A 12,416-nucleotide genomic window follows, 5' to 3' on the forward strand; every position below is an offset into this window, starting at 1 on the left:
GAAAAACCATAAACAGGAACTTTTAAAATACCATGAGACTGCTTTTTATAATTTATGCAAATAAATATGGAAATTTTAATAATATGCATTATTTCTAGAAATTTGAATTTATCAAAACCACTGTCCAAAAGAAGAAAGAGGTAAAATAGACTGATTTCTATTGAAAAAACAGAGAAAATTTTCCATGAGCCCCTCTGCAAAACAGTGCTAAGCCCAGATGATTTCTCAGGAGATTTTACCAAACATTTAAAGATCAAATAATGTCAGTGATACATAACCTGTTTCAGAGCATAGAATAATTAGGAAAACTTTTAAATTCTTTTTTTCTATTAAAAACTCGCTTCTGATAAAACATTTAGTAAAAGGGGAATCCATAACTACTTCTTTCAAATAATAAAATACTTGTCTCAGCCCAAAAGCCAGCATCTTACCGAAAAAAAAAAACAAAACAAAACACTAGAGGTTGTAGTTGGGAACCAGGCAAGAATGCTCTCTACTTCCACTACTATTTTACAAAATATTGGAGACATTTACCTATGAAATTAGACAAGGGACCTTAATTAGGAACACTATAATTGGAAAGGAACAGTTAAAACTTTCTTTATTCATAGATTATAAGATTTCATATCTGGAAAACCCAAGAGAATTATTGGCTAATATGAACAATAGAATGATTTAGGAAAGTATTAAAAGTGGACTTTAAGTTAATGTAGAATTCAGTAGTCTTTATTGCTGTATCTATTAGAAGATGTAATGGAAGTGGAGAACCCATTTAAGATAGTCTAAAAAAGACTAAAATAGTCAGGCATAAAATTAGTAAGAACTGGGCAAAACCTAGATGAAGAAAACAGTTCCCACCCCTCATCCCCCACAGATGTATACTTGAACAAATGCAAAGTGTTTGGTTTTTCTTGGATAAGAAGATTCAATCTCACAGTTAGTTCTCTGTAATTAAGTTGTAAAATTAACCCTGTCCCAATGAAAATACCAATAGGTTTTTCTGTAGCTAGACAATTTGATTATAAAGTCATTTGGAAGAATAAACAAGTAGTAATTGTCAGAGTGCCCTGGGGGAACTTGCTCTCCCAGTTATGAAAACATAAAGCATCTCTAAAACAGTGTGAAACGGTGCATGAGTAAAAAGACCGATATTTTCGAGCTCAAGCCACTGAAACTGCTGCAAAGCAGTGGCCTTCAGCCATCACTGTCAGTGCCCTCCTTGTAGCCTTTCGATACCCTTCTCCACTTACAGAAACCAGAGCTCCTCAGGTGAGGAAGTGTAAAGACAAGCCTAGGACATCTGGGGCCACCAAGGAAGACATCAGGGTAATGAAGTCATACAATAAGTATAAGAGGCACCGTCAAGGGCTATAGCTCTATTGGAAAATGAGCATCAAAAAAAAAAAAAAAAAAAAAAAAAAAAATCTGTAATTGGTTTTGAAGCATTGGATATCTGCAATCTGTTCCAAAGAAGAAATAATAGAAACAAAATGAAAACAAACATAAAACTAAACCTCATTTTCATCACCATTTGGAGTTAACCAGGGTGCCAATTCCTTACTCAGAAGAATGACTTTTAAATGGAAAGAACTACGCATTTATCTTGCTTTGTCTATGTGTACTGTATTTCAAGTTATTCATATATCCTTTCTGATGAGGGAACACTTATTTTTAGATGAGAATTCCAGAAGAAGGAATGAATGACATAATTAGAAAATCACCCACCCAAAGGAAGTAATAGATTAAGGCAAATGTTATCAGTGGGTGAAACCATTAGATAAAGTTTGTTGGAAAACTTTCCAATGGAGACTCATGATGTCACAACCTAAACCTGGCCAACTTTAGCATCACTAAGTATGGAGCAATTTAGACATTATGTGCTTTTGAATATGATTCATCTTGATCATACACATATATTTTTATAAAATCACATGTAACTTTTTTTATTAAAAATTAACTTGAATCTAATAAAGTTTTTAGCAATAATTTCTAGCTTACAACAAATGCACAGGAAGATAGAACAAGTTGAAAGACATCACAAGGAAGCGAACAGACAAATCTTGAATATGGAACATTCTACGGGACAACTGATCCAGCTCGTTCTACAAGTCTGTGGCATGAAAACAAAAAATGAAGGACAGGGAGAGACAGAATTGCTACAAAAATAAAATGACTTTTGAGACGTAACAATGTGTGAATTTTGTAGGAATCCTGATTTCACAAAATAACTATAAAAAGGCATTTGAGAAAATTAGGGAATGTATATGACTGTATTAGATGAGGAATTGTTTTTATTTTAGTTACATGTGAAAATAGCAATGTGCTTATATTTTAAAATGTCTGTATTTTTAAAGATACTTAGAAAATAAATAGGAAGTGAAATGATATAAGCATTGTAATCTGCTTCAAAATACTTCATACTTCATTAACAAAAACTAAAAAAAAAAGGGTGTGATAGTTGAAGCAAGTATGACAAAATCTGAGTAATGTATTTTGGTGATGTATGGGGCTTATTGCACAACTCTCTATACTTTGCAAGCATTTGAAATTTTTCAAAATAAAAAAAAATTGAAAGCATAGGCATTGGGAACAGAAATAGAAACAGGTGGCCTTTATTTTTCCATTGTTATCTCCTCCTCCTGTACCCACATCACCCAAACATCAGTTATGTCCTGGAAAGTGCAGCTCACACTGGTTTGCAGAACTGAATGAGTTCAAATCCTGGTTCTGCTGGGTGAACTTGGGAATTCACTTATTCTTTATGAGCTTTAGCTTTTTCATCTGTAAGAGTGCATTAATAATGCTTATTGTAAGGCTAAATTGAAATAATGTTCATGGTTGCATTTAATAAATATCATTTAAATATTCATATTTGGAAATATATTATACTATAATAAGTTTAACATGGTAATGCCAAAGTTATGGTTTGAAAAAAGCTACCCTTTTGCAATATCAAGCTGCCCTGATGTTTCGCTGTATCATATTTTCAAAGAAAGCAGAAATGAATGAATGAGCTAATGGATATTTAAAGATGACTAGCTAAATAATTGATCCTAGGTCCCAAAGATGCTGAAAAAAGATGAGTTTTTTTATTAGAAATAAAGTTGATAAAACATTTATTCCTAGGCTATTAAAAGCTACTGCTGCTCTATTGTCTAATGGTTAGACCAGTAGACAGGACAGTTCTATATCAAAGATTTATTTTGCCATCTTTGCAAGAGGAGGTGTTAGGGAAAAGGGCAGAATTTTTGACTGGTCTCCCATGATTCCCTTTTGCCAGACAAGAGGAGGAGGCTGTATCATCCTCAAAACCTGTTGGGAGAACCCGGAGCGATGTCACTGATATCCAGTTGTTTGTTTGGTGTTGCCAAATGACTGGGCATGCCCAAGTCAGGGATTTTCTAACTAGTGGGAGTAGGCAATGGTTCTGTCTTAGGGAGATTTTAAAAAAGCCTGTGTATTAAATCTTGAACATTGGCCCTTCTGAGAAAAGCTTACTTTCTTATGAACTAAAACTGCAGTGATCTGAATAAATGTGCCCAGTACAGAGAAAATGTCAGATCTGGAAATACTTTACGAATAAGTGACCATAATAGGATAGTCAATTCCCCTGTGGGCAATATCGCTGCTATTATGGAGTTTCAGAAATAGGGAATTAACTTCTGTTTGCAATTTTTCTCCCTTTTCTTCTATGGGTGTATTTTGGATAAAGGGAAATGAAGGACACATGTTAAGAACTCTATGAGATGAAAGGAAGGGAGGGAGGGAGGAGAAAGAAAGAAAGGAAGAGAAGAAAGGAAAGAAAGAAGTTTCATCTTACAGATATGGTTCAGCAGACTTACAAAACAGTCATAATAATGAACCAGTCTGGTCCTGTTTCAGAAACATTTATCTTTTTCAGTAGTACATTCAGTTCCTTACAATTTTTGTGAAAATATTTTTGAAGAGTAAAGCATTATTCCAGCACCCATGTGGTTTGTGCCACACTCCCATCCTTTGCCTGAAAAAATATTGCTTCATTTTTCTCATCCCTTTTCTCAGGTTTCTAAGTTAGCATTGAAGTAAGATTTACTTTAAGTTTTGTTTCAGATCTCATTTGTTTCTTAATATGTTTTAGACACAGCTTCTTTCACTTTGACTAGAAGAAGTTGCACCATAAATAATATTATTATATATATTATATAATATATTAATGTAATATTACTTCTAATTAAAACATTTTATTTTTCACATGGATCGTAGTTAAACTGAATCATTTGCAAATCATTACTTATTTTTCCACTATATTATACAAGGTATATTTTCTCCTTTTGTATTTATTATTTTCACTGTGTAGAAGTATAGTTTATGAAATGTGCTTATCTAATAAAAATGCTTCCAATATTTGGTGCTGTGAATTACTGCTTTTATGTTGTTAAGTTGTAGTGATCAGAAAGTTCATTTATGTTGAGGACCTTCTGCCCAAAAGTTGTGTTTCATCTAATACTCATTCATATAGAAAAAGCAAAACAAAATACTATTTCTTAAATACAATTTACCTGGCCTTCTTTCACCATATGGTAGTGTCATTTTATCTTCTGTCGTAAATTCAATCGTTTTCATGGTTCCAGGTTAACCCTCGGTCACAGCTCAAACAGATGTCAAATTAACTCCAGTCCTGGCCTCTTTCTTATTTCCTGAATTTATAACAATAAAGTCATCTGTAGACTTTGTTGGCACCCCAGATTTAGAGTATTCAGAACTGAATGTGTTATTTTCCTGTGATACCTGCCTCTCAGACCACGGGCTCACTTTCCTCTCAGTTAGTAAGGCTCTGCTGAGTTTTGACCCTCTAGGCTGCATCTAGAAAACCGCAAAAGGTTACTGGAAATCTGTTTCTCCTTGCCCCTCAGCAGGTTGGAACCTAGAGGGATGTGGTTTGTGCGGATGTAAGTGCATGTGTGTATCACAAGTATATTCCACATGTTAATCATCATTTTTACTGAGGTACAATTTACTTAGCAGTCCTAAAATCATTGTATGTTTAACGTTTATGAATAAAGTTGCTAGGAATGTTTTTGTACAAGTCTTTTTAGGGACATATGGTTTTACCTCTCTCGGGTAAATATTGAGGAGTGGGATTGCTGGACCAGGAACACATAACCTTATTGGAAGCTCCCAAACAATGATTGTGTCATTTTAACAATTTAACACCAAATAGTTGATATCCTCACACATGTGAACATACAAAACTACAATTAGAATGACAAATGATAAACCACAGCAAATGAATGAAATGAAATATCGGCAGAAAGAGGTAAAAGGTATAATAAAGTAAGCGAAGTATATTGGTTAGCAGTTCAGATTCAGAAGTAAGGCAGATTTAAAAATCAAAATTTGGAGTTCTAGCATCTGGAAAATTACCCAACTCTCTAGGCCAGGGCTTCCTTGTATAGAATTGTGACAATAATAGTATTTCCTTCCTAGGGTTGTAGAGAGTATTACGTGAGGATATTTATATAATTCTTAGCTGAGTGGCAAAAAGTTAGTGTTCAATAAGTGTTTTTTATTAATAGTAACCTCTAAATTTTATAATTAGGAATAATGGGTACAAAAGAGACATCATTTTGACTTCCCTTATACACTTAATCTAAACAGCAGACAAGAGGAGAGTCATAAATCCTGAGAAACCCTCTGTTCTGGTTTACTAATGCTGCCATTACACAAAATATCAGAAATGGATTGGCTTTTATAAAGGGGGTTTATTTGGTTACACAGTTACAGTCTTAAGGCCATAAAGTGTCCAAGGTAACACATCAGCAGTTGGGTACCTTCACTGGAGGATGGCCAAGGGTGTCCGGAAAACCTCTGTTAGCTGGAAGGCACGTGGCTGGCATCTGCTTGCTCTCAGGTTGTGTTTCAATGTGGCGTTCTCCAAAGCATCAGCTTTCAACAGCCATCTTCAAAATGTCTCCGTAAGCTGCAGCACTATGTTCCTTCTCCTTCTGTTCGTCAGCTTTTTATATGGCTCCAGTGATTTAATTCAGGCCCACCTTGAATGGGTGGGGTAACACTTCCATGGAAATTATCCAATCAGAGGTCTTCCTCACAGGTGATTGAGTCACATCTCCATGGAAACACTCAATCAAAGGATTCCACCCTAATCAACTTTAATACATCTGGCCCGCAAGATTGCATCAAAGAGTATGGCTTTTTCTGGGGGCCATAATGTATACATACCAGCACACCTTCTAAAATTGATCAGAGACTCACTAATTAAGTCACTTTAGAAGAAATAATAGTGAGAAAAGCAAACAGTTTTTGAAACTCTTGTGCAACTAGAGGAGAGTTTGAAGATGCCTTGAGTTTTTAATGTATTATCCTTACTAGCACAGTAAAATGGAAAGCAAAAATTTAGAGTCAGAGAAACCAGTTTGGAGTCTCAGTATTGACACTTGGTGGTCATTCTAGTAACTTACTCTCTACATGTCATAGGTTCTTCAATGAAATAAGATGGTGATATTAATAATTTCAAATATACATATCTCAGACAGTTGCAAATATTTTATAAAAGTTGCTAAGTGTTTTGCAAACATTTATATACTGTGCAAATATTGGAGTTACTTTAGCTCGATTGTCCTCAAAGTGTGGTTTCCTAACCAGCAGCAGCACATTTGGGAACTTATCAGAAATGCAGATTCTCAGGCTCTGTTTGAAACATTTTGCCAGTAACTGCATATGGACTTGTAGAGTTAACTAAAAGTATACTTCCAAAGTAACATTTCAAATAAACATATGTTAGGGCAGAAGGGAAAAAAGGCAAAGACTCTATTTCTCCATTTTCCTTCAAAATATAATAAAAATCTATTTGTAGATGTTACTTCAAAGCTACTGTTTAGCTACTGATGGGGGCGGGGTCCACCTTTGAGGAGCTCATTCTTACATTAAAATATTTTATTTATGGGAATAGAAATCACCTTTAAGGCCTTCCTCCCCTCTTTGAGGTGACATTTCTCTTTATTAGTAGTAGACTTCAGAAAATACTTGTTACCACATTTTGTTCCTTAATGATTAGAATGAGTCCCCCCTCTTACATCAGGATGGTGTCCTGATATCAGATTTTGACCCTAAAATGAGGCATTTGATGGCCACCCTGCCACATTTGCATCTATTTTTGTATGGTAATACAATTAGATAGGAACTTAAGTTTTTAATTTTATCAGTAGATACAGAAAAAAATTCTAATTATTTGAATTGCTCAACCTCTCGACCAGTGGGTGGGAAGGAGGATACTTAACGGTACTCTCTCAACTTTATGGGAAAGGGCAATAAAACATCACCTTTTTTCCTCAATTTGGCATTTCAAGGTAAGGTTGGAAAGTAGATCTGTACTCCTTTCTTAATATTTGTCATCAAATATGAGCACATATTTAAAACTCTTCACAGGGTATGTTAAAGATGTTTGATAGGAAATAAAAAGTATGGTAAAAATTCATTAAGATGTTAAAAAAATCTAAAAGGGAAAAGAGGAAAAGATACATATATCATAAATTTGATTCTATGACAAGATATTTTGTCAATTATGTCAGTTGTTGCTTTGACACTTGTTTAGCTATAGAAAGTAATTCAATTGTTTATAACTTATGCCTGATTATTGACTCTTTTAACATAAAACATTTTTTCATTCTGTCTTTTAGGCTTATGTGTATGAAATGGGTTCAAGTACTTACTCCCACAAATTGGCAGGGCACACGGATACGGTCACGGGTGTGGCCTTCAACCCATCAGCTCCCCAGGTACAGTTTTACTGTGTATTTAGAGCACCTGCACTCCGTATTTTAAAATCATACTTTTGGTTTCTTTCAGACTTTATTTTGGTGAAATTTCATAATGTTTAAAATTACATAGCAGTTTTCATTGAGTGTAGGTATAAAAATTTAGGAAATAACTTTTTTTAGCAGAGAGAAAAATCTATTGTGTTTTCTTTTATAATTAAAACATTTGTCATTTAGTGCCTAGGTACATTCAATCTAACTGAAATATAGAAAAATATGGATATTTCCATAGCAGTTATGGTTATATATAGGACTAGCATGAACACTGTAGTTAAAAGTGAAGGAAGAAAGCAAGAACCAGAGCAAGTAGAAGAGAATTTTGAAAATTATTGTGAAATGAATTTCTCATGTGGAAAGAAGACTACAAACTTTAAAAGAAAAACTTTTTAAATTATGACAAATGGTAAAATATATTAATATCAGTTGCAAATCAGTTGTATAGAATAGTAAATGTCCTTATTTATATAGAGGGAAATATTTTGTAGATGCTGTAAAAATGTTTAAATATTAATTAATCTTGAATATTTAGGAATATCTACTGCATTTTGTCCCTTTAAGTTTGAGGCCTTGATTTGGAAAATAATATTACTGTGTGTGTTAACCTGCTCTGTGTGTGTGTGTTTGTGTATATGTATACATTTGTTTCTGTGTGTGTGTGTAAGTGGACCATACTGTTTTCCTAATGTTCTTTTTCACTAAACAATGTATTTTTGCAATCCAGAGCATGTTAAAGTGCCTGGTACATGGTTAACATTCAATGAATACTGACTCTTTTGAATAAGGAGTAGATAAGTCTTATCATGTCACTGACTAAAGAGATACCATCTGCACTATTATTTGAAGACATTATAATATTCATTTCCATATTCACACTAATTTATTTAGATAGCCCACTGCTGATGGATATTTGGGTTTAAATTTTTCTTTCCTGTTAGAAACAATACTGAGGTACACATCTTGATTATGCTTCACTTGTTTATCAAATAAGATCATGCATCTGCTATACTATACCTGCTTTTCTTATTTTGCCATCATCTGTTTTGAATTTTTTAGTGTATTTTTGAAGTTGTTGGACTCCTTTTTAATCTTTTAAATAAGATATTGCTAGTTGGACTGAGGAATGGTGAGGAATGAATGAATATTAGGAGATAACAAACTTAATAACCAAGCAAGATATGCAACAGGGAATTTAGTGTAGTGATTGTTGTGGCTTGGAGCTATACCCTTTAAAACATTCTTAAATTTAATCTGTTCCTGTGGGTGTGAACCATTGTAAATAGGACCCTTTGATGAGATTACTTCACTTAAGGTGTAGCCCAACCGATTTAGACTGCGTCTTACTCCTATTACTGAAGGCCTTTTAGGAAAGGCCACGGATAGAATGTTGGAAGGATCAGTCAGAAGTTGAAAGTGAATGGACCCCAGGAGAGGCCGCCATATGCACTGCCATGTGACAGAAAAGCCAAGGACCAAGGATTACCATCAGCCAGCCCCGGAAGGCCAAAGTCTTCTGGGAGAAAGCATCACCTTGACAATGCCTTGATTTTGGACTTCTAGCCTCAAAATCATGAGCCAATAAATTCCCATTGTTTAAGCCCCCCACCCCCTACCCCCAATGCCTGGTACTGGTTTTAGCAGGCAGGAAACTAAAACAGTTTTGTTACCAGAAAGTGGGGTGCTGCTATAACAACTAAATGAAATGTGGAAAGGGTTTTGTAATTGGATGATGGGTAGAGGCTGGAAGAATGGTGTGGATTCAAAAATGAGTGAAAGATGTAGAGAAAGTTTGTATTGTCTTCGAGAATACGCAATTCACGTGAACAGAATGTCTGGTAGAAATACGGACATTAAAGGTGCTTCTAGTGGTGCCTTATAAGGAAATGATAAATGTGTTATTGGAAACTGGGGAAAAGGCAATCATTGTTTTTAAAGTGGCAGAGAACTTTGCAAAATTGAATTCTGATGTCAGATGGAAGGCAGAACATGAAAGCAATAAACTTGGATATTTAGATGAGGCGATTTCCAAGCTATGTTTGAAAGATACAGTCTTCTTGCAGCTTGTAGTGAAATGGGAGAGGAAAAGGATAACCTGAGAACTGAACTGCTGGCAAAAAGAAACCAGAAATTGATGATTTGAAAAATTCTGAGCCTATTCAGAGAGTGTGCTCTGAGACTAGGTCCAGAAGTGACTGACTCTATCAGGGAACTCTCTGTCAAGAAAGCAAATTCTCAGAGAATAAGGCTGCATGTGAGAGTTTAACCTAACATGGCTCCAGTCAACCATTTCATTGGATGTGAGTATTGGAAATGCAGTTATGCAGGAAAGATCTGAGGGAATTTCTGTTGTCTGATGGTTTTGACCTTCTGTGAATTGCACGTAAAGCCAACAAAGTTTTTTTGTGAAATAGTTATGAATGGAACCAATGCCAGCCTGCTCTGAAAGAGGCAGAGAAGGGACAGATTAAAGGAAAAATGACTTCAAAGGCAGAACCATGGATGCTAAGGTTTGGAGCCGAGAAACCTTGGGCCAGGAGAGTGGACCCACACTTGCAAGTGGAAAGCTTGAGTTTACCCCAGAATTTTCAGAGGATGGACCTTTCTACCCTGTTGTTAAGGGAGACTGTTACCACCCAGGGCTCTCAGATGCCTGGCAGATTGAGGGAAGTTTGGCCACCCTGTTGCTCAGGAAGAATGCTGCCACCTCAGGCCTCAGAGAAGGTGGATCACATTCCCCGGTGGTTGGGGAGAGCCTGGCCACAACCCCACTCCTGGTACCAAAATCTGGTTCAGTTTGCTAAAGCTTCTGGAATGCAGTATACCAGAAATGGGTTGGCTTTTACAATGGGTATTTATTAGCTTACCAATTTACAGTTCTAAGGTCAGAAAAATGCCCCAATTAAGGCATCAAAAGGACAATACCTTCTCTGAAGACGGCCGATGGCATCCAGGGTTCCTCTGTCACATGGGAAAGCACATGGCTGCAGTATGCTAATCTTACTCTCCCAAGTTTCGTTGCTTTCTGGTTCTGGCTCTTTAAGTTTCTGTGGGTTTTTGCTTGCTTCTCCTAGAGCTTTCCTCTCCAAGCTCTCTGGGTGTTTTTCTCTCTCTAGCTTTTTTCTGTCTTTAATCCTCATAAAATTCCAATAAAGGATTAAGACCCACCTTGAATGGGGTGGGTCACATTTAAATTGAAACAACCTAATCAAAAGGTCCCACCCACAATAGGTCTGCCCCAACAAGAATGTAGTAAAAGAATATGGCCTTTTCTGGGGGTACAGCTTCAAACCAGCCCAAAGTCCAATAGCTGTAATAAAATACTCACTATGGGGCTTAATAGAAGATTTGAACTGGAATAAAACAGAATTAGTGAGCTTGAAGGTAGGTTAATTGAGATTGTCCTGTCAGAAGAAAAGCAAGAAAAGGAAAGAAAGAAAAAACAGAGATCCTCAGAGACCTAGGGGATGCCATCAAGCTTACCAACATATGTATAGTGGGAGTCTCAAGAGGAGAGTAGAGAAAGAAAGGAGCAGAATGAATATTTGAAGAAATAATGTTAAAAAGTTCTCAAATTTGATGAAAATCATGAATCTACACATAAAAGAAACAGCAACAAAAAAACTCTCCAAGTACAATAAACTCAGAGATCTATACCTAGACACATCATAGTTAAACTTTTGAAAGACAAAGACAAAGAGTGAGTCTTAAAAGCAACAAAAGGAAATCGATTCATAATCTACAAAGGATCCTAAATAAGAATATCAACTAATTGCTCATTAAAAACCATGGAAGCCAGCAGGCTGTGGGATGACATATTCAAAATGTTGAAAGGAAAAGATGTCAACCAGTTTTATATCCAGCAAAACTATCCTTTAAAAACTAAAGAGAAATTAAGATATTTCCAGATAAACAAAACAAAACAAAATAAAATAAAGAATTTGCTGTTAGCCAGACATCCTATGAGATATAGTAAAGGAAGTTGTTCAGGCCAAAATGAAAAGAAACTAGACAGTCATTTGAATTAACATTAAAATAAGTACTGGTAAAGGAAGCTATATGGGTACATATGAAAGGCAATATAAATGTATTTTGCTTGTAATGCTTTTGTCCTATTATCTGATTTAAAAAACAATGGCATAAAACAATAATTATAAAGCTGTGTTGATGGGCTTATATGTATAAAGATAATTTGATTCAAGAGAAAAGAGTACTTCCCAACACATTCTATGAGACCATTATTACCCTGATACCAAGATCAGGCAAAATGATTGCAAGAAAATAAAATGATGCACTGATATCCTTTATGAATATAGATGAAAAAAAATCTTAAAAATACTAGGAAATCAAATCCAAGAACACATAAAAAGGATAATACACAATGAACATGTGAGATTTATCCCAGCAAAACAAGTTCCATTCAACATTTGGTTCAATATATGAAAATCAATAAATGTTATACACTTTATTCATAGAATAAAGGCCAAACCACATGAACATCCCAAAAGTCACAGAAAAAGCATTTGACAAAATTCAACACCTTTTCATGATAGAAATACTCAACAAACTAGTAAAGAAGGGAACTTCTTCAACTTTATCAAAGGTACT

General features: G+C 35.2%; 1 protein-coding gene across 5 annotated transcripts in view; it reads left to right on the forward strand.

Moving 5' to 3' along the window:
- Positions 1-12,416, forward strand: part of WDR27 (WD repeat domain 27) — a 464,468-nt gene that overhangs the window by 191,009 nt on the left and 261,043 nt on the right. For 4 of the 5 annotated variants that reach the window (XR_005214116.1, XM_037817757.1, XM_037817759.1 and 1 more), the window contains exon 24: positions 7,677-7,775. Coding sequence is in view for 3 of the 5 variants with exons in the window: in XM_037817757.1 (XP_037673685.1) it covers positions 7,677-7,775 (99 nt within the window). In the remaining 2 variants the exon portion in view is untranslated. Of the gene's footprint in view, positions 1-7,676; positions 7,776-12,416 lie in introns of those variants that run through there. The other variant, XR_005214117.1, reaches the window with a different exon arrangement.

This window comes from Choloepus didactylus, chromosome 24 (assembly GCF_015220235.1).
Source record: "Choloepus didactylus isolate mChoDid1 chromosome 24, mChoDid1.pri, whole genome shotgun sequence".
Taxonomy (NCBI): Eukaryota; Metazoa; Chordata; class Mammalia; order Pilosa; family Megalonychidae; genus Choloepus; species Choloepus didactylus.